Raw genomic sequence first — 23,956 nt, 5'->3', positions numbered from 1 at the left:
GCTCTTGAAAAACTTCACATATACACTCTGAGGACATCAAAGACTTAATTTTACATCTTGTGAAAAGGGCATTATACCACCCCTTTAAGTAATTGTAAACACACATTTAATAATGTCAACGGTATTACCATACGAGTTCAATCCAGTCAGATTCTGAAAGGATCGAGCAGATAGACCAGAACCAAGCACGACTTAAGCAGAGCGTTTCACAGTGGTGAGTTTTTATCTCTTACCTTTCAGATACGATTTTAAATGGTTTCATTTGTCTTCTTCACCCTAACAACTTTATGTCCTGAAGTGACAGCATAAAATACTGTTTAAAAAGAAATACTGAAGTGTATTTTTCTAGTTTATTTAGGTGTGTGCAGCCAGCGTTGTACGAGCTGGAATCTGTATTCTGTAAAAAGTGCTGTACACAAGCTAACTTTTGGGTTGTACTTCTCAGGAACAGCATTATAAATAAATCTTAACCACTGGTTTTGCTTTTGCATCCTAAAAACACAGCGTTTACATCTGGACTTTAATCAAGACGTTTTGCAGGTCTGGATTAGTGTTTAAATCTTTAGTGGGAAACTACGAGCTTTGTAAGATCTTGTAAATGCACAAACAGATACATTACACAAGCATCCTATAACCCCTTTAAAATTATTTATTGAAGTCTATTTTAAGTGATAGGACAATACAGTAAACCACAAAAAAACTTATATATTAATAAAGCATAAATAATTTATACTGAATGAGGAAGATGCTACTTGAACATATATTTTTGAATGTAGTTTGTTGTGTATGCCTTACTTGAAGCCCCAGCCTGTTCCTCCCAGTACTATAGCTGCCAGCAGTATCGCTCCTGCTATGGAGCCAATGATGATGTTTGTACCGCTCGGACCTGTGGACAGACAGGTAAAGGCATATCTGTCACGTGGGTTTCAGTTATATTCTCGTTTTTTGTTTTTATTCATGACTTTTATTTTGTCAAGTGCTTTCATTTTAAAAACCCATCTTCCTGTTACCTGTACTGATTAGTTTTAGCTTCATGCTCCCTGGAACAGGCGGCAGTGACATCTTGTGGTAACATTTGGTTTTGTTTGTTTATTTGAAATATGAAGAACCTGCCTCTCAAAGGCAATCAATGTTTCTAAATATCGGCTTTTATTTAGTGGAACAGGGCAAATTTTTTCCAAACTATGGAAGTCAATGGGGTCCATCAAATGTTTTGTTTCCCATATTCTTCAAAATATCATCTTTTGTGTTCATACAGGTTTGGAACAACTTGAGGGTGAATCAATGTTGACAGAATTTTCATTTTTGGTTGAACTATCCCTTTAAAAGAGCAAGAGCTCTTAAAGGAATAGTTCACTTCAAAATGAACATTCTGTCATCCTTTACTCACCCTCAAGTTGTTCCAAACCTGTATGAATTTCTTTCTTCTGCTGAACACAATGGAAGATATTTTGAAGAATGTTGGTAATCAAACAGTTGATGTGCCCCATTGACTTCTATAGTATGAAGAAAAAAAAAAAATACTATGGAAGTCAATGGGGTACATCAACTGTTTGGTTACCGACATTCTTCAAAATATCTTCTTTTGAGTTCAGCACAAGAAAGAAATTCATACAGGTTTTAAACAACTTGAGATTGAGTAAATGATGACAGAATTTTCATTTTGACGTTACTGCGTTTAATATAAATGTATATTCATGAGTGCACTTGATCATATAATCCGAGAGCATGCTGTCCATTACTGGAAATTTAATGTTGAATTGAGATCCGATCCGGAGAAATCATCATTGGCGGATGATAGGCTGAGTTACTGTTTATATACCCTTGAAGCGTGATTGGCTGGATTAGATGAACAAGCACCTCCCAAAAATATGTCATGATGTTTATCTATAATACATTTTCATTTAATTGTAAATAATTTGTGTAAAATAGGGTTGTACCGGTATGAGATTTTCACGGTGTGATAACGTTTTCAGAAAATATCCTGTTTCAGCAGAAACATATCGGCCTATTTATCCATATGTATATACGGATATATATATATATATATATATATATATATATATATGTATATGTATGTATGTATATATCTATGCATCCATCCATTCTCCAAACTCCTTATCCTCTGTAGGGTCATGGTATATATTTATAATAATAATTACTGTTATACTTACATTAAATATTTTATATTAGGGCAATATACATCACTTTTATGGAGATACTAGTTTCCAAATGTGTTTGGTAAATTTTTTAATACAAATTCTGCAGTTTTCCATTCACTATCACTCCTACTCTGCGATTAGGGGAATAAAGAAAAAGTCTCAAGTTTTCATACAATAATGTCTGCAATGTATTTACACCTGTGTCCCACCCCAAGCATTTTTTTTTGTTGTTTCTGCATATTAAGATTTTTCTTTATATGGTGCTGAGCGCTACACGTCCACCTGAATAAAAAATTAAGTTAGTGGCTCTCACAATTGTGTCCTCTGGACCCCGTCCTCACCTGAACCAAACTCCCCTCAGCATTCACAACAAGGACAACGAATCCCCCCTTTTCTTCTGACACTTTTCCCATGGACACGATTTATCCCCATTTTGAACATACATTTTATCTTTATTTTAAGTTAAATAGACACCTGGGGCCCTTACGATCCCAGTTACACCACTAAACATGCTAGTATTACATTGGGAACACTGAATGTGTGGTGTTGTGAACCTTTGTATTTCTCAGGACCGTCTAGAGGCTGGGGGTCTGGAATGGGGTCATACACACTGCAGTCCTTCCCAGTGTAGTCGGAGTCACAGATACACTTCACCTCATTACTGCACGTCTGGAAAGGAGAGGCAGAAAATATCTAGATAAGCCAAAACCTGGAAAAAAACATCTTGGCTCACATTATTACAGTATAACAAAACTATCTGGAATAGCAGTCAAAGTTACAATGAGAGTTACTTTATGTCACATGGTGAAATTGGCTATTTTTCACTTAGATGTTTTCTGCTTACAACAAAACCAACCATTGTCTAAATCGCTTAATTACTTTGTCCCTGCGTGAATATAGTTATTTCTAAAATCCAGAGTATCACCCGTATCATCGTTTTATATCGTCATATCACCCAGACCTAAAACTTGCTCTATGGTAAAGCAATAAGGCATTGCAGACATACAGTATCAGTATGAATTTCTGTGAAGCTGCTTTGAAACGATGGGAAAGTGCTATACAAATAAATTTGACTTGACTTGACATGACATGGCGTAAACTAAGTAAAAAGACATGCTTTTCTTACATCCTTATATTTTCCATGTGTGTGGACATCATAATCATCATTAAAAGATCTAACTTTATTTTTACATAAAAGTATTTAAGTCACTTCTGACAATCTGAACTGACCATAGCATGTCAGAACAATATACTTTCCTGTTTTGTGGTTTTCTTGTCACATGGCAACAAAATGGATTCCTCCATATTTGTTATGCCATACATTGTAAGATATAAGAAAAGATTATACCAAATGACTTTATTGCCAAGAATATCGGCCTTCCAATTCCAGGGCAACACAGTACATTTCTGTAAGTCACTCACAGCAATAAACATGGTTTGGCAATGGAGTGCTTAAGGAGAGACCCCTGATATGGGTGTACAGTAGTACATTGAAGCGCTATATAAATCCTTATTTCATTTCATGTAAAATATTAGGAGTATAAGATATTCAATGAGTTTGACTGAAAAGCAGCTCTGTAGGCAAGGCAAGTTTATTTATATAGCACATTTCACACAGTTGTAATTCAAAGTGCTTTACAGATTACATTAAAAATATCTGCCAGGTATTTTGGTCCAAGGCTATTGTTTTCAGGCGCTGTGTAGGCTGTAGTAAGTACACGATCACAAAGGATAACAAAAGGAGTCTTCAATAATAAATTCTGCAAGAACACACAGGAGAATCACAGGGAAGAAGCTCAGGAAATAACCACACTTAACATAAACAATGCCGGACAATGAAACAAAAGAAACTGAGGGCTTAAATACAAGAGAGAGTAATCAACTGAACAGAAACAGGTGTGTAGAGCTAATTAACAACAAAGGGGTTGAGTAAATACTGTACCATGATGAATTTTTTACAATTACTGTTCTTAGGACAGCTTTGATGAACTTTTTTGATCCACTTCAAATGTTGACTACTGTAGTTGAACAAACTGAATTTCATGTAAGCACCGACATAGGGAGTTTATGGGACTGAAGTCGCTTTGTGATTGAGCTAGGTAGATTTGGGTGTCATCTGCATAGCTGTGATAAGCAATATTGTTGTTTTGAATGATATGGTATGATATGAGAGCATATACAATTAAAGAGTAGAGGCGCAAGTTTTGAATGTAATTAAATTAACTTTATAGTTTTAGATCAGTATACTATAGTTTATTAGTACTACTAACGTTTTTCAGACAATGGTGAATGAATAAATCCAATCTCTCTTTTCACTCTCTTTTGTTTTACCACAGTATTCGTTATTAAAGCAGAATTTTATTTTGGACTTTATACAGAAGAATGTGAATCAAGGGTAAGTTCACCCAAAAATATTAATTATTTACTCACTCTCATGTCATTCCAAACCCTTTTGCTCATCTTAGGAACACAAATGAAGATATTTTTAATATTCTCACATCATTTTTGTCCATCCATTGAAAGAACATAAAAAGTTCATGAAGACATTGAAAAAGTAATCCATATGCATCAAGTCGTTTAACCCATGTACACAATCGCTTTATATGATGACCAGATTTAATTTAGTGTTTGTTCACATATAAACATTGATCAACGCGCATAAATGGAGCACATCAAATATGTACTTGCATGACACACAAGAACAAACATCACGTCAAGCACGCAGGTTTATGTTGTCTTTATGTACTTTTTTAAGCCTGAAAATGTTGATTACATAGACTTTCAATGGATGGAAAAAAGGATAAGAGAATATTAAAAATATATGTTTTTGTGTTTTGAAGATGAACGACAATCTTGTAGGTTTGGGATGACATGAGGGTGAGTAAACAATCCCTTTAAGAATGAGTCTACCCTTTTGTCAAATGTACCAGCCTCTGGCAAATGTAACGTTGCATATTTTATCTGTGTCACTGCATCTCATTTAAAAAAACAGCACTGACCTCAAAACAGACAGTATGTGACTGTGATATCAGATTTGTCAAAGATGAGCAGCTCACCCCGTGATCAGAGCACACTTGAGAGAAGGTCGAACCGGGACAGGATGACAGGTTGAAGGTGGTTACCGGCAGACAACGATGATCCAGGCACATCATATTAGGACCACACGGTGTGCCGTCCTCTACGTACCCAAGATCAGTGCCGTCCTCTAGCACTGCATGACCCCCACTGAACACACACAAACAACAGCTCAGCGTTACACACAAACACACACTGCAAATGTGATTTTGCCATGTGAGACAGTTCTGGGAGGTCATTATACCAAATCATTCTGATGACAGACTTTGGCTCAGGCATTTCAGAATCATCAAACCAACATTTGAGATGCTGTGCAATAAAATTAGTCTGCTGGATAGTCCAGATCGCATCCACTGTTTAGGCAAAGTCACGTGAGTTTTTAGTTGTGCATCGAGGCATTCATTTGGTAAATGTGTTTACATCGTAGTTTACGCACATCTTCTTATTGGAAAATAAATGTATCGCTTTGGAAATTCTTACAATCTCATCCATACATTTTTTACAATTTGCTTATGCCTCACTTATGGTTAATTTTAGGTGTGGACCCTTTTAAAAAATCATACGTTTTCATTCAAAACACATCATAAAAATGCATACATTTTTACATTTTCTAATGGGATAAGGTTATTTACTTAAACTAAAAGAACTTTTTTTTTATTTGACTGTGCCTTAAAAATGTGAAGGATTCTGAAAAAGCAGAGAGACTTCATAGACAAGCGAAAATACCTCCATCTGACCCAAAACCCCAGAGTATTCGGGTTGTCCTAAATTCACCTTAACCAGTGTTTTCCAGTAAAAATATCTGAGCATGCTTAAAATAAATGAATTATACAGAAGAAGAAAATATATGCATTTACCGACAATCCAGGTACTTGTTCTGATGGTAGATGGTGAGACTTGTGATTTCTCCATGTGAGTCTCCATACCGTGGTTTCACTGTGATATTAGTGCACAATAAAAATCCGCACAACACATCCCTGTGAAAGAAAACACACGACAGTGAAAGACAGATAAAGAGGAAAGAGAAGGATTGTTCCAGCAAAGAGAGAAACGATGCCACTGAAAAGGTTGTGAAGCTGTGTTCTGGTTGTTACTCACTGTTTATTGCACTGAATCCAGTTGCGCGAGCTGCTGTCCTGACCGCAGTTGCCACGCTCCGTACCCTCGATGTTCAGCTTCTCATAACACATGCGATCTGCTGCATCTAATGGCACACACGGTCAAATAACTGAGCATTGTGCATATGCAATTTCAGTATTAGAATTAAACAAGTGAAATGTACATGATTCACATAGGCACTGATTCCTTATATGACAAACCTTATATGTTTGTATTCACTAATAATTGTGATGTGTGGTTAAAATATAGAATTTTTTCTGTAGTTTGGAAGAGAAGTATCCATTTTTCTCTAAATGACTTTGTATGGATTTGTATGAAGTTAATTTTTCATAGATCTTTCTATCATTGTTACAATTTAGTGATTTTTATTTATTTATTTAACATTACTATACACTTTAAAAAATATGGTAAATGTGCAGTAAAAATACATGGTGAATTTACAGTAAAAACAAAATGCCCACTTTGGTTGCCAGAATTTCACTTAAAAAAAATCTTTTTATCCAGAATTATGGGATGGCATAGTGTATATTTTTACAAATAACCAAGCCACAAAAATATATTTTTACCTTAAAATTTACTGAAAACTACCATTATAATACAGAGAGTACAACTGAACAGGCACATGCTGAATAAGAGAATGGCCTGTCCATAAAACATGGCCTAATCACTGTACAGTGTCATGCACACAAAGACAAAATACCATTAGGGTAACATGCATGAGATGAAAATAATGCAATAAACATTAACTAAATAACAGAAACTGTAACACAGAACACCCTAATGTACATTACTAATAACACAAATAAGAAGAAACTAAATTATTTATATAATATATACTGTAAACATGTCATGTGCCACACACAAACTTCTAGGAAAGGTTTCTACAGTAGCTTTTTTAGTTTTTTTTAGTTTTGTTTTTTTGGTTACAATTACAGTTAACATTTTAAATAATCTTTTACAGTGAATCTTTTAACAGTCTTATCCAGGATAAAAAATGAACCAGGGAGCAGGGACGAAATGCTACCAAAATATGTCTGAGAAATGTCAATGTCCAGGTCAAAAATATTCCTATAGTGAATTTGTCTGTTTTTATTTAACCTTTCATATGTTTCATTATATTTTATTCTAGTGATGGGTTTAGTAGTTTAATGTTTCTGTAGACAGAGTAGTGACCTGTAGCTATTAGGTTTGTTATGCATTTACTCTCTCTGTCTCAGAGACATACATTTCTTAATTATTTACAGCTACTGCATTTGACAATGATTTGATTTTATAGACAACAGCCATAATCATCCATGTACAAAATGTATGTTAACTAAATAAATACATTGCCCTTTTTAAGTACTGGGCATAACATGATACTTATTAAATTGACATAAAATGACTTCAAGTAACATGTGACACTTTCCATGACAAATATAACACATATAAAATTAACCCTAGGTATTTATTTTAAACAGTGGCTAAATTAACAAGAAATAAAGCTTCAACTTTAAACATTTCCAAACAGCACAACAGTAAAGACTTTATGAATTTTGTTACTTGCAAGATTGATATTATTAAAGAGAAAAATATTACCATGCAACGTCTAAGTATCAGGTGACGTGCTATAGACTCCCTGAGGAAAAATTCCATTCTTCCTCTCCTATAGCAAAGAATCAATTGTCTAAACTTGTTAAATCATCAAAATCAACAACATTAATGTTAGACCCTATACCGACTAAGCTTAAACCTTAAAGCTGGCTATTATTAAACCTCTTATTAAAAAAATGCAACTTGATCCTAGAACTAGTTAATTACAGACCGATCTTGAATCTCCCTTTTCTGTCAAAAGTAGTGGAAAAGGCAGTATCCTCACAACTGTGTTCCTTTTGTAGAAAGAAATGGTATCTGCAAGGATTTCCAGTCAGGATTTAGACCGTACCATAGTACTGAGACTGCTCGCATTAGAGTTACAAATGATTTGCTCTTATCATCCGATCGTGGTTGTATCTCTGTATTAGTGATACTGGATCTTAGTGATGCATTTGATACTATGGAACACAACATTCTTTTGAATAGACTCAGCAATTACACTGGCAATAGTGGATTTGCATTGGCATGGTTCAAATCATACTTATCTGACCAGTATTAATTTGTAGCAGTAAATGAAGAGATGTCATATTGATCACAAGTTCAGTATGGAGTACAGCAAGGCTCAGTACTAGGACTGTTGCTTTTCACTATGTACATTGTACTCTTGTATGATATCATTAGGAAGCATAGCGTTCCTTTTCACTGTTATGCTGATGATACTCAGCTGTATATTTCTTTGCCCTGACAAAACATACCTATTCACAATATTGACAGAATGCATAATTGGTATAAAAAAATTGGATGACTAGTAATTTTCCATCTTAAAAATACACTCACCTAAAGGATTATTAGGAACACCATACTAATACTGTGTTTGACCCCCTTTCGCCTTCAGAACTGCCTTAATTCTACGTGGCATTGATTCAACAAGGTGCTGAAAGCATTCTTTAGAAATGTTGGCCCATATTGATAGGATAGCATCTTGCAGTTGATGGAGATTTGTGGGATGCACATCCAGGGCACGAAGCTCCCGTTCCACCACATCCCAAAGATGCTCTATTGGGTTGAGATCTGGTGACTGTGGGGGCCATTTTAGTACAGTGAACTCATTGTCATGTTCAAGAAACCAATTTGAAATGATTCGAGCTTTGTGACATGGTGCATTATCCTGCTGGAAGTAGCCATCAGAGGATGGGCATAAAGGGATGGACATTGTCAGAAACAATGCTCAGGTAGGCCGTGGCATTTAAACGATGCCCAATTGGCACTAAGGGGCCTAAAGTGTGCCAAGAAAACATCCCCCACACCATTACACCACCACCACCAGCCTGCACAGTGGTAACAAGGCATGATGGATCCATGTTCTCATTCTGTTTACGCCAAATTCTGACTCTACCATCTGAATGTCTCAACAGAAATCGAGACTCATCAGACCAGGCAACATTTTTCCAGTCTTCAACTGTCCAATTTTGGTGAGCTTGTGCAAATTGTAGCCTCTTTTTCCTATTTGTAGTGGAGATGAGTGGTACCCGGTGGGGTCTTCTGCTGTTGTAGTAGCCCATCCGCCTCAAGGTTGTGCGTGTTGTGGCTTCACAAATGCTTTGCTGCATACCTCGGTTGTAACGAGTGGTTATTTCAGACAAAGTTGCTCTTCTATCAGCTTGAATCAGTCGGCCCATTCTCCTCTGACCTCTAGCATCAACAAGGCATTTTCGCCCACAGGACTGCCGCATACTGGATGTTTTTCCTTTTTCACACCGTTCTTTGTAAACCCTAGAAATGGTTGTGCATGAAAATCCCAGTAACTGAGCAGATTGTGAAATACTCAGACCGGCCCGTCTGGCACCAACAACCATGCCACGCTCAAAATTGCTTAAATCACCTTTCTTTCCCATTCTGACATTCAGTTTGGAGTTCAGGAGATTGTCTTGACCAGGACCACACCCCTAAATGCATTGAAGCAACTGCCATGTGATTGGTTGATTAGATAATTGCATTAATGAGAAATTGAACAGGTGTTCCTAATAATCCTTTAGGTGAGTGTATATATAAATTACAACAATTTTCAGCTTTCAATGAAAAATGCATAACAGTTAGTTCATGACCTCAAGGCTAGATTATTGTAATGCTCTACTTGGTGGTTGCCCTGCCCCGCTTAATAAACAAACTACAGCTGGTCCAAAACGCAGCAGCTCGAGTTCTTAGGAAGTAAGTCAACACTACATTGGCTTCCTATTAAACATTGCATATATTTTTAAAATCTTGATAATTTACTTACAAAGCACTAAATGGTTTAGCTCCTCAGTACTTGAGCAAGCTCTTGACGCCTTTTAGTCATTCACATCTATTGCGAACTCAAAATTCCGGCCAATTGATAATGGTAGCGGTAGATCCTTTTCCTATTTAGTGTTAGTCTTTCTATCTTTGTTTGGGAAGCAGACACTCTCAGTGAGTTTAAATCAAGTTTTGTTTTTGATTAGTTTGTTTAAAAAAGTTTAGCGCTGCAATATAGATCCACCTCTACATCTTCCTTGCCTACCCGCTGTAACACTTCTGCTTCTTCACACTTCTGCTTCCTCGATGGCGCCAGTTTTACCAAATCAATTAGAGCCAGAGCATGAAAAGTGGATTTGCTTTCGCAGAAAAGTTATTTGAGGGCAGGTCAAAGTAAACATTATTCGTGGGCAGCCATTAGCCATGTTTCCACTGCCGAGCCAAAATCGAGGGTGCTAATGTGTTCACCTCAGATCGCAGAATTTTATGGAAAATAGAAAAGCTCATTCTTTATAAAGAAATGTGATGTAAACAATTGATATTTTGTCAATATTTATTTCTAAATGTATAAGCCTTTGGACTTAAAAGCCTTCATGGAGTTGTTTTGTGCATTCCTGTGATCACAATTCTCATTTTATTTGAGCTAATAAATACCAGTTTGATTCAGAATTATTGATGTGCAGTCCTGACACAAATTAATAAATTACTGTCACGAACATTTTTTATTGTAAATCATTGGTCAAATATCGATACTTAAAGACTTAAGACTCCAGCAAAGACGAAACGTCCGCTTCTATCATGCTCTAGCTAGTTTTCAGTCAGCTAGCCCGATGCTGGTGAAATGGTGTAACGTCATATATGACGTTGTTCTATAGGGGTGTGTTGAAGGTGGGTTTTAGTGTAGTGCTGCAGGGCTACTGGCACAACAGTGGAAATGCAGCTTGATTTTGGCCTCACAGCTCGAGGTCTGAGAGTGGCATGACCGGACAGTGGTAAAGAGGCTATTGAAGACCATTGACAAGCATTATGTAAATTTGTTACAAACATATTTCGGGTTACGCAGGAAGTCAGACTGGAATTACTGATGTCTCGTTTCAGGCAGTTCAGAATCGGTTCTTTCTTTTGGAAGACAGTAACTCCATTTGAAGTGCATCTTTGAAACTTTGCAGACCTTTTAGATTCACAGCTGTATTACTACATGAAAGGTAATATCCAAAAAAGCATAATAGGGGCACTTTTTGATCACACCAATGATTCATTGGACTAATTTAAAATTAACATGGCAATCACAGCCATCATTCAATGTCACACAGACCAATATCTGATTAGCTAGAAACCAGGAGACAGTCATCTGACAAATTCAGACAATTTTGCTAATATCCTGTCTGATGCAGGTTATGAATATTGGCAGCCGAGTTTCTGCTGCTCGTCTATGCCTGTATCATCACACTTTCTACAACAACAACAGCCCAAATCTTCAAGTTATATGAGTGCTGCAGGGATCATACAAAGCATCATCAACTGGACTGTTGTGCGGAAAGTCACCAGATAAGTGCAGGAACAGTCTTCATTAAAAAGTTATGTGTAAGAACTAGAAAATTATGAAACAGTTTTGTAATTTTTTCATTATTATTTTTTAATTCCTGATGAAGCATTACTTGAAGCATGTAAAATTCAAAACTAGAGATTTAATTACGAACATTATTCTACTTTTTTTTTTTTATTAACTACAGATTTATACTAACAAAAAACAAAACCAACCATAATGTCTACATCTAAAATAATATTCATTATTTGTTTTGAGGTTTTTAAACACGATACTGTACAATATTACTCACTGTGGCCCCAGAGCGCCTGACACTGGGCATCTCTGGTCTTACAGCGGCCCCCATAGCAGCGGCCCTGAGAGAGCCAGAAGAGAGAACATCAGCTTATAGTATGCATACAGTATACACACACTCTACGCACACACTCTAAGCCTGACAAAAAAAGACAATTGGCTGATGTCCTCTGTGACTACAGTCACATAAAATAATAAATGTGAATGAAATTAATACGTAAAAATACCTTGCATAACAAATAATTAATAAAATAATAATAATAATAATAAAATACCTTTAAAAGCATATACACTTATTGCAGTTATATCAGTAGCCTCATGTGTGCAGACATGCTGAGATCACACAATCAGTCAGAAACAACTTTGTTATTGGAGAGATTTGCTTGTGGGATAAATGAATAGTAAATAATGTATAGTGTAAACACCACATTTCTACAATTAATGACATTGGGAACTGAACACTTATGTATCTACACACAACTAAGTGTAACTATAAGGCCAAAATCAGCCAGCACAATCAAAAAACAAAAAATAAATAAATAAAATTGCAGACTGCCCTTTTAATCATTGAAACATTTTCATTCAATTTAAACCATAGTTCATGTACAGTAATAGTTTTAAAAAATAAGTCTGCCAGTGGTATGCAGTAATTCATGCAAACAAAATACAGTGACAATGGTTAGTACTGTACAATAAGTAGTAAGAAATTTTCATATTAGATAGAAAAACTGAATATTTTACCAGTCCAGCATCGCACATGTAACCATCCAGTTTGTGGACATTATGTGGACACTGTTTGAGAAATGAATGAGAAGCACAAGTGAATCTCTTACGTTATTCGGACTATTATGATTGTAATGATGATTTTATATAAATGTATCATTACTTTACTCGAATCGCCAGTGCACGTTTCTGGCACATCACAGTCATTCACTGCATCCCTGCAGACCACTCCTCTCTGCTCATACTGAAACACACAATCTTTCAGTGAGTTAAATACACAATTAATAACGAAAAATAAAAAATAAAAAAAATGTTTTGACTGTTGACTTGGGATTTGTCCCTTTGAAAATAAAAAGTCACGCTCATGCTTTTTCAAACCTGTATGACTTTCTTTCTTCTGTGGAACACAATAAGATAAATTCTAAGCAAAATTTTACAAATGTAAAAGAAAGTTATTCACAGATAATCCTTTTCTCTAGTGAGCGCACAGCTCAAGAACCACTGTGACTGGATAATGGAGTCACCTGACTGAATAGAGTCTGATAAGTGAATGAATCATTCAGGCTGTTTTGTAAACCAGATCAACTGATACAGTGGCAAAAAAAAAAAAAAAAATGGTATCCCAATGTATAAAATATAAATGTAAGTAGTTTCTTGGACCGATTTACAGCAGTGGAGCTCCAGTCTGATGAGATGAAAAGACATTGAGTTGGGAAATAATGACAAAAACAAATATTCTCAGTGGCTCATGCAGTTCAACCAATCTAGTCCAAACAAATGACTCTAATGAACCAGTTATTTTTAGTGAATAAAAAACATACAATGCAACCAGTGTAGTCCTCAGGTAACATCTTAAATAAATCACTTTGGTTCTTTTAAAGAATCGAAGCATTTGTGTAAATATACGTCAGTTTATTATTGGCTGTCAGAAATAACGTGTTCATTTGAACAATTACTATTTAGTTTAACATGCTAAAAAGATGTATTCATTTTTTTCCTTCCTGGCATAGTTACAGTATATGATTACACTATCTGGATTCCGTTTACCAGCTTTAAAAAGCGAGAGAGAGCAGCCAATGGCTTTTACCTTGCTTAGTTGGGGATACATAATATTCAACAATATTATTGATCTGCCTGTATTGACAACATTATATGAGAACTGATGACGATGACATCACTGTTTTCTCCAGAGCGGCTGTATATATAAATTAACTAAATTAATAACTTTTCTACAACAGAAATTAACCATCACTTAAGCTGGACTATGATACTATTTTCTAGATCTGCTGGACAGCCGAAACAAATTTTGTTTCATTATTTTACTGTTATCACTGTAAAGCTGCTTTGAAACAATCTATATTGTAAAAAACGCTATATAAATAAATGTGACTTGACTCTCTGACATTTCTTGTAAAAGAAATGTATTCTTGTATTTTAATAAAACAAAATTGTCAAGTTTTTAAAATTGTACTGTAAAAAAGCATGGTTTTACTGTGAGTTTACATTATTAGAAAACACAAAAATTACTATAAACAAACAATATCATTCTATATTTCTACAGTGCATATGTAGGCTACTATAAAGGTGCATGCAATGCAGCAAGAATAGATTATTACGGTGGCCGAGAGAGCTCAATGCGCTGCAACTGAAGAAAACATGCAAATACAAAAAACCCCAGCAAATTATGAAAACATCATAGGAAAACATGTGCTGCAAATACACACAATGCAACCAAATACAGAGACGTGCTACAAATACTAACAACGCACATATGCACATATTATAAGGATGTTAAACTCACAACAAAAAAACTCACCTTTCAGGTCATCGACAACACCACTGACAAATGGACATTGAACAATAAGCATGTGCCAGCCAGGTTCGTCACTTGTTGAGGTCCCCTTGAAACATTTTCTCGCTATTTGCTGGGAATTTCTGTATGTGGTTGCGTTATGAGTATTTGCAGCACGTGTTGTCAAACTGAAGATATTTGCCGGTGTTTTTTTATGTTGCAAGATGATATAACATCTTTCTAAGATGTATCTCAGCAGGTGCTTCACTATTGTAAAAGATCCAAGTACAAACAGTTATGAATTTGAAATAAGACATTGGTAAATCTTCATATTGATGCTAAGAATAGTTTGACTTTAAATTATAATGTGAAATCACAGTAAAACAAGAGCAGCAAATTACTGTGATGTTAGCATCATTCTGCTGTTGATTCACAGTAATTCGTAAGAAAATGACCCAGCAAGCATTAATTTCACAGTAAATTTCTGACCAATTCACAAACAAATAGAAAACTGGTCAATTTGTAACTGGGCAGCACTGTGTTTTTGACACACAAATAACTGGTTCATAAGAGTCATTTGTTAATGAAGCTGACTACAATGTACGCTGTATCCACGTGCCATCCGCTAGGACAATTTCTAAAATGACGTGTTTTATTTGCCATTATTTTGCGATATGCTTGAATTGAAGCACCACTGCAGAAAAGTGGTACAGAAAACACTGCTTACATTTTTATTTTATACTGGGATAATTCTGGGGTGGCATTGCTTTTTCTTCGGGTGGCAATTGCCACTCTGGTAGATCCGCTCCTGATTAAGGACAACTTTTATGATGCCTAATGACTAAGGATCAAGATCTAAAACAGAACAAAAACAACCATTATGAAGGTACTTTGCTCGTTTTTGGAGCTTGAAAGCCCTACTCTCACGTCCTTATATGACCTCTGAAGGGTCATAGGGCTGGAGCCTATCCCAGTATCCTAGGCCGAAGACAGGGGAAAGAACTGACAGCCCTTGGGCACATCATAAGTGTAAGTAAATGATGGCAGAAAAGTTTTGGGTGAACAATTCTAACACAACTTACCTTGCAACGGCTACAACAGAGTCCATTGCTACACATTGCATCATGGGTCAAAGTGCATTTTTTACAGCATGCACCCCCAGCGCGAGAGCAATCCTACAAAGAGTGCACAACCAATCAAAACAACCTGTTAGCTTAAAAAAAGCATTGTAACCGTCACCTTCCTGTTCTCTTGTACTAACACACTTCAAGGCAGGTATCACTTCAAGGATTTAATTAATTAATACTCAGAGAATTATTTCTGTTTATGTTGGATTCTCAAAGGAAATTTGTGTTAAGTTATCTTGTCACCCACCACTTGAGAGCCACAGTCGCATTCTTCTCCCTGTTCCACAAAACCATTGCCACATTCAGGAGGATCCAACAACTGTAGTGACAGAAAATATCATGTCACTGCCAGATATTTATAGTAGATATGCAGTGTTAAGCAAGCTACTCAAAAATGCATCAAGCTCTCTATCAATTAACATGAAAGCTAATTCCACAATAAGCTACACAGTAAAAGTAGCTAAATACAAGCTACTTCATACATGTATTGTTATGTCTGTGTTTTTGGAGGCGAGGTTCCTTTTCCGAGAATGCAATGCGGCAAAAGTGGCAATTTATTTTGCAGAATTTGCACTGGCCATTACAAGGTTCAAGACTTTGTGAGAGCAGGAGTGTCCGAGATACTGTGGCACCCCTCTGGACATTTTTACTGACTATGGTGCCTTCAGGATACAGAACAATTTGTCTACTGCTGTGACCTCCGCACATCCCAAAAGGGACCAAGTGCAGTGGATCACCACTGGGGCATATACTGTATGGGTGGACATCTTGGCCCCATTCCGGGTAACACTCAGAGTACACAAAGAACTGCACAGTGTCCAGAGGAGGAACTTTGAAGCACAGGTGTTCATGAAAGGTCTGTCAAGAGCTTGAGGCCAAGGAGACCTACACTACACCCCTGAGCCCCCAAAGTGATGGACTGGTAGAGCATTTCAACTGTACCCTAACCACCTAGCTTGGCATCTTGGTTGAACAACATCAGCGTGACTGGGCCCACTATCCCCCCTGGCCCTTTGGGCATATTGTTTTGTTTGACAGTGCAGGAATCCAGAAAATACACCCCATCATCCCTCATGTTTGGACAAGACATTCAGACACTTAAGATTTGGTGTTTGGGTTACCACTACAGCCAGATGTACCACTGGAAGCAAAGGAGGAGTACTTCGTCCAACTCTGAAAGCAGTTCAGAGTGGTCCATGGCTTATGCCGGCAAGCAAAAAGGTTTTCACTAAAGGGAAAGATTTTGCCCTTGGAAACATGGTATTGGTGTACTGTCCAGAGAGAATTTCCAGTGCAGGAGCCTTGAGAAGTTGTAGAATGGATCTCAGGCATGGCTTACCATGTCCAACTAACATGTTAAGTGCAGCCAGAAAGTTACTCCTACATGCCCATGGCTGCATTTCCCAAAAGCATTGTTAGCTTAAGTAGATTGTGGATGCTTCTGGGAAAAGCAGCCCCTCATAGAGGTCCATCTAAGACTGTGGAATCACCTTTTGAATCACCAAGTATATGTGTGGGAGTGTGGGATTGCTAAGCTCTAAAGCCTAAAGTATACTTCCCTTGTCCGCGTTCTGCTCTGGCTCGCAGACAGTCCACTTGACGTAATTTCATTATGAAGACAGTTCGCTGATGTCTGTCCACACGCAGCCAGATTTTTGTATCCGCACAGACTTGTGAGCAGACAACAGAGCATGAGCAAGTGATTTGAGCACTTAAAAAGGACAGTCCACTAGAATGTGTCTCACGGTCAAAGGAGTATACATTGAAAGGCTTGTGTGCTCAACTGTGCAGAAACAAGCGATATCATACGTAAGGAGATGCATATGTAAAATAACGTCAAAATTAAACAGCATATAAATAAAAACTGCCAAATGTTACAGAATGAATGAATGTCAGCCCAGGAGGAACTATAGGACTGTGCAAGCTTTGGGGATGTTGATGGACTTGATCTACTGCATCTACTGTATGTTTTAATCATCGTTCTGAATCTGGATCTCAAACTGGATGTAGTCTTTGACAAAAACGTGATTTTCTCAGCTTTTTGCTCAAAATGTTGCATTTTTATTAAACTTACCCACATGCAAGTGTTGATAAAAAAGGAATGCATGAAGCTAGAATAATACATTTTTGTTGATTAAAAGCAGATAGTCTGTTCTTTCCTTTGATATATTGCACATTCAGATATTCATACAACAAAATATTCTGGGGGCCATGAAACTTTTGTAAAAATGATCAAAAATGTTGGCGGAGTATGGAAACTTTTTTCAAAAACTTTTTTTTTTTTTTTTACATTTAACTGGATGTTCCAGACAAACCTTGTTAGGTTTATTGAAGAGGCAGCTCCCTCCTCCTTGCTGGAGGAACTGAATGTACTCCTCTATACTGCACCGTGAAAACTTTCTGGGTAGATAGTATCTGTCAGGATCACATAACAGTGTTAATACTGTTCAGTTACCCTTACATGGAAACAGTGTGTAAAACTATTAGAGAAGGAACAGCAAAATGTAATTTATATTTGACAGACACTTTTATCCAAAGCAACGTGAGGCCAATTCACACTGCACTAACATGAGCCACATTCGTCAGGTTTTGTCGGAACAGTGAGTCACACCTTTCGGCATTAATTGGCTTTTAATTTTGTAGAAACATGCTGAATCTACATTTGTCAGGTCTTGAAAATGTGACACTGTAATCTGGTGACTGTCGCCATTGGTCGGTGTCTGTCGGTGCAGTGTGTGAATTGGCCTTTACAGTGCATTCAAGGTATACATTATGAGTGATCATGGGAATCGAATCTATCACTAGTACTGCTAGTGCCATGCTCTACCAGTTGTGCTGGTAGAGCTAAACTATTTAGCTGACTTGAAAAGACTTGAAAAATACTCTCCATGGTGAAGCAAGTTTAAAAAGAATCTTACAGAGCAAGTTAGCTAGCAATCTTAATAGTAACTTAGTAAAAGTAAAGACAATTGATGTCCATCACTAATTTGAGTACTGAGATTACAGTAAAGCAAGAAGCAAGGTTGTATGCAATTCAGAAATTAATTGAGAATGCTTTTAAAATTTCAATTCCGTTTCTAAATTTGAAGTGAATTTGAATTAAGACTGAATACATGATTCTATTCAAATTTCAATGTAAGGAAGTAGAATGAACTGAAATTCAAAGAAATTCACATACTGTAACTGTAACTAATTAACTGTAACTAAATAAGATACGATTTGTTGGCTTGATAAAGCATTGTTTGCTAAATAATTAGAAGTTTCAAGGTTTATAGGCCTTATGGCCAAAATAAATAATTATACAAATATAATTTCATTGTATTAAATTATTTAGCTTTAGTGGACCATGATGGGAGAACTCTTATAGAATGTTTTACCTTTGTTGAATTTATTTGAATTGCAATTAATGAATTCCTCTTCAAGTTATCCTGTGGGTCATGGTTAATAAAAAAATCCTCAATTCTGTATTTTGCTTACTCTGGCAAGAATTCACATCATATACAATAGGGCCTCATGCTTGCAATCCATTTGCCAAACATTTGTGACTGAGCTTGTGCACTTGCATAGTGTATATTTCCAACATGAATGTTGCAACAAAAATATATTTACACAAAGACCCAAACACTTGACTCACCCAGTATCCTCCATGATGCAGCCTAACCACGGATCTGGACATCTGCAGTCTCCTACCACACACACACACACACACACACACACACACATTAAAACAACAGTCCCCCCTTTTTTTGTTATATTTTGTCAGGAGTGGAAGGATGGTTACCTGCAGTAGCACGGTCTTTGTTCCACATCATTCCAAGGTTCTGTCCTAAACTCTGACATAATGTGATAGCCATGGGTCCCACATTTCCATACTGACAATAACACAAAGATGGTAGATGGTATATTAGCACTCATTTAGCAGATGCTTTAATACAAAATAACTAACAGTACGCTTATTATATATATATTTAAAAGTGCGTTTGCAGTCAGTTATTTGATTAAGATTATGAAGAAACTTTTTCTCCCTATCTGTCAATCACTTCGGCGTTGTGTCGATGTAGTGACACTAGGGGTTCGCACTTGGGAGCCCCAAACACCTCTAAAACTTCTGAAAAGGCCAATGAGAATTGGCGAGTGGAATTTGCATGCCACTTCATTTCACCTCTGCCTAGAAGCTTCATTGCTTTCCTACTGCACATTTCAACAGTTGTTTCTATTAAACACACAGATAAGAACTCAGAGAGTTCCCATGGGCACTTCAATGAGCAAGTAGGAAAAAAAAAATTCCAAAAGAGAAAATTCTCTAACAAGAGAGTTTCTTTATAAAAGAGAGATTTCCTCTAAAAGAGCAAACACGGACGAAGAACATCTTTTTAAAGATGCTTTTTAGCCCGTGTATTTCTGGATAAGGTTTCATTAGACGGCCATCATGTGAACGCCATCAGCGTTTATCACAGGTTCGCGTTTAAAGTCTATGTAGAGAGAATGGGGTCGTCTTAGCGGCCCCTAATTTAATAACTTTTGTGAATGGAGCATTCTCTCATTGTGAGAGTGTGGCCATGGGAACGTTGCGGTCAAAACTTTCCTGCTTTTCTAAAGCAATCATACACAAGGCCGCGGCACTGAGGGTGATCTGAGGGTATGAATGGAAGGTCTTCTGATGGGTGCTACTAGTGCTTCCAACCCCTTGTGCTGGCTCAATAGACCAATCAGACTCAACTACGCGATTCAGTTCAGAAACCAGTTTCACTAAAGTTGCGGCCGTAGAGCCTGTTTTCACCAACCAAGATAAGGAGAGGGTCACCTCCCTCGATCATAATGAAGCCAAGTGGTGGGTTGCAACCAATCTTAAAGCAGAAACGTAGTTGTTGGCATGTGTTCGCCATCAAGATTGGTTCATGGCAATAGACCTGAAAAATGCATACTCTCATGTCTCATTTCTCCGATTTGTATCCTTGATCACGGAAGGCATGGAGCAGGGGTGCCCAATCCTGCTCCTGCCGATCGACTGTCCTGCACAGTTCATCTCCAACCCTAATCAAACACACCTGAAGCAACCAATTAACGTCTTCAGGATCACTGGTTCGGGTCAACTGGGAAGAAGCAAGCACAGAACTATCTGAAGTTATTCAGACAGAAAATAAACAATAAAACTCAATAATGCAGTGAATGCATTGTCGTGATTGGACAAGCTTCAAAGAGAGTAGAGAATCCATCCCTGGGTAGTCCAGCTGATTTGGAGCCAATTAGTCGAAGCTCAGGTAGACTTGTTTGCCTCCTGCCACAACACTGAACTACCTGCTAAAATGGCCAGGACACTGTTCCGGCTCCTCAGCACAAACCTGAATGAGTGGATGAGAGATACCATCTCATTTTATACCCGTATGTCTGGGGGAGTGGCATGCAAATTCCACTCGCCAATTCTCATTTGCCTTTTCTAAAGTGTCAGAGGTATTTGTGGCTCTCAAGTGCGACCCCTAGTGTCACTACATCAACACTATGTCTCGTTCCCTCTATCAGGGAACGGAGGTTACGTCAGTAACCAAGACGTTACACTTTATTTCGATAGTCCACTTTAGACATTCTATTAACTATAAGTAACTTTGCAACTACATGTCAACTAACTCTCAATAGAATATAAGTAGACTGTTTGCTTAGGGTTCAGGTTAGTAGAATAAGCTGGCATGTACTTGCAAAGTTACCTATAGTCAGTAGAATGTGTTGGGGGACCATCAAAATAAAGTGTAAACAGATTTTAAAGGTAGGGTAGGCAATTTCAGAGAGGCTAGCAATAGCAAGCTAGTTTTAAAAACATAAGATCCCTCACTCCTTTCAGAGCGCTCTCCAAAGCCACGCCTCCTCCAAAACACATGAACACGCACAGCCAGCGCAGAGTAAGCAAAGCATCACGAGAGACAGTGTTAAATTAAGTTGTTTCAAAGCACATAACATCACAATAAAAATTAACGTAAACAAGTTAAAGAGCTCTGACTTGTACCAACTGAATGCTGCAGATTAATTTTGCCAAACATTTAGTATAGTATTGCCATAGAAATGCATAGCTCCAAGTAGAACGTCACAATATAATTACAATATGGCGTGAAAGCAGCATAAGCTTGTTGTTTTGGTTCAGAAGGAACTGTAAAAGGTGGCTGCTGTTTGTTTGCGGTGCTCGCTGACTTTCTGTCTACAACTCTGCATAGCTTAATGGAACATGCTGCGCAAGCAGAGTGCGCAGAGGTATGGGAATACATAGTTTGACAGGCAGGTAGGGCATCCTATCATTGCATTTGGATTGAATACAATGATTGGACACATTTTTTTTGGTCCTGAGACTTCCACAGAAGATATATGTATTTTTATTTTATTTTATTTAGACCACTTCTATTATTGATTTATATTTGGATGTGAAGAGAGTTTCAACCAGTATAACAAAAAGTGTTTATGAAAAACCTACCCTACCTTTAAGCAGACAGTCTACTAATACTCGAATGGCTGGTAGCTGACATGTAGTTGCAAAGTTAATTATAGTTAGTAGAATGTCTAAAGTGGACGATCAAAATAAAGTTTTAGCAAAAGTAGCTCTGAGCTTTAGCCATTGAGCCCTCACCTCATTGACTCCTCCACCTCGTGTCGGTGAGCAGATCCCCTCGATGTATGCAGTGCCACTGCGACTGCTCTGAAACGTGCGGCCCCTACAGGTCAAATAGTTCACAGAATATTTACCTTACAAAGGATTTGAACTTCTTACAGAGTTGGTTATCATGAAAGTCATATGCAATCTTAAATTGCAATGCCACTGGTGTGATGCAAATTTGTTGCATAAGGCCCCATGAAATGGTTTGACAAAGTACATTTTCTTTCCTCTGTTGACGCATTTCTGATTGAAACCAAAAGTTTTTAGGGGGAAGGATATTCTCAGGAGCAAAAATTTGTAGATGCCACTAAACAGGAGACAATTACATATTTTCAGTCCATTTCTTAGGAAGAGAAAGGTTTTAAATACTTTTTGTAGTACACTAGCATATAGGCTAACAAAAACACAAATAAAGTTGATTTCATGGGGCTTTAATTATATTGAATGGATATTTACATTCAATATATATTGCATGTGTCAAATGCAATGACCGAGCGTGTAAAAAATGTGTCGTCTAAGAAGGAAGGATAACATACGAGAGCAGGTGAGCTGCATCACTCTTCTCTTTGATATTCTCCTTCCTGTATTTCATAAAGTCACGCAGGGTCACCAAAGGGTCGTCGCCAACAGAAACCATGTTCTGAGTTGACCACGTCTCCATGGCGACAAGCACTATTCTAGTGTTCAGCTGCTCCTTGTAAATCTGGAATTTAATAGGATGTTTTAAGTATAAAAATTGCTACAGTACTTACTCAAGGAAAACATCATGAGAAAAAATCGTGAATATGTCTGTCAAACTTCAGGACGTACAGCATCAGCCATGTTCACTACAGCTTTAGCAAAGTTTCTCGTCTGAGAGGTCGATCTTCGCATCTGTACAAACTACAGAGAGAAACATCAATACAAATATTACACACTACATCCAAAAATAAATACAGAAAAGAATAACTGTTAAATAAATGTACTATTTTCAGATCTTACCAGTTCGTAATCATTGACCACTAGTAACTCTACATATTTTGTTTCACTCTGAACTGTGCGCGGACCCCTCCGAACCTGCAGGGGGACACAGGGAATCACAGTTTAACCAAACCGATGTCTTTAAAGGGTTGAAGCAACATAACAGAATGTGACGTGACATGACATGTTACTGTACAGTTCAATGATACAGCAAGTGTGAATTACACAACATATTGTAATGGAAATGTTTTGATGGAGAATCAAATGTTTGTTTGTTTTTAAAAGAGTGTTTAAGGAATATGGAAACTCTTATGATTCTTTTATCAAACTAATCAATCAATCTTCAGTTGACAAGTGAGTAACACATGTTAGAAATTCTAAAGGAATCATTTCTCAAATAATCTTATGCCATCCTTTTAAAGCAATACTTAAAAAAAAATATGATAATTTCCTTTTTATATCTTTCTGCTAGACTTTACAGTTTTATTTACATCACCATCTTTGGTATTACTTTAGTCAGTGTCTCTATGGTTACAGTCATGGATTTTATAAAAATCTACACACCCCTGTTAAAACAGCTGGTTTTTGTAATGTAGAAAATGAATGCCACTGAAAACCAGTGACACATTTCAGAAAAAAAAGATAAAAATAAACCCTAACCTTTTTATAATT

General features: G+C 37.0%; 1 protein-coding gene across 2 annotated transcripts in view; it reads right to left on the bottom strand.

The window, feature by feature from the left end:
• Positions 1-23,956, bottom strand: part of adam11 (ADAM metallopeptidase domain 11) — a 48,659-nt gene that overhangs the window by 3,058 nt on the left and 21,645 nt on the right. For both annotated transcript variants that reach the window (XM_084134896.1, XM_084134895.1), the window contains exons 9-25: positions 23,306-23,380; positions 23,135-23,206; positions 22,861-23,027; positions 22,298-22,382; positions 19,469-19,559; positions 19,322-19,373; positions 18,003-18,102; positions 15,935-16,006; positions 15,643-15,735; positions 12,932-13,012; positions 12,787-12,837; positions 12,044-12,107; positions 6,336-6,441; positions 6,095-6,214; positions 5,219-5,387; positions 2,717-2,831; positions 796-886 (exon numbers count right to left, since the gene is read on the bottom strand). In XM_084134896.1, the coding sequence (XP_083991022.1) occupies positions 796-886; positions 2,717-2,831; positions 5,219-5,387; positions 6,095-6,214; positions 6,336-6,441; positions 12,044-12,107; positions 12,787-12,837; positions 12,932-13,012; positions 15,643-15,735; positions 15,935-16,006; positions 18,003-18,102; positions 19,322-19,373; positions 19,469-19,559; positions 22,298-22,382; positions 22,861-23,027; positions 23,135-23,206; positions 23,306-23,380 (1,604 nt within the window). The remainder of the gene's footprint in view (positions 1-795; positions 887-2,716; positions 2,832-5,218; positions 5,388-6,094; positions 6,215-6,335; positions 6,442-12,043; positions 12,108-12,786; positions 12,838-12,931; positions 13,013-15,642; positions 15,736-15,934; positions 16,007-18,002; positions 18,103-19,321; positions 19,374-19,468; positions 19,560-22,297; positions 22,383-22,860; positions 23,028-23,134; positions 23,207-23,305; positions 23,381-23,956) is intronic.

Source organism: Abramis brama, assembly GCF_963993115.1.
Source record: "Abramis brama genome assembly, chromosome: 14".
Taxonomy (NCBI): domain Eukaryota; kingdom Metazoa; phylum Chordata; class Actinopteri; order Cypriniformes; family Leuciscidae; genus Abramis; species Abramis brama.
The sequence above is the reverse complement of the archived record's forward strand: the minus strand, read 5'-3'. Positions and strand labels throughout refer to the sequence as shown.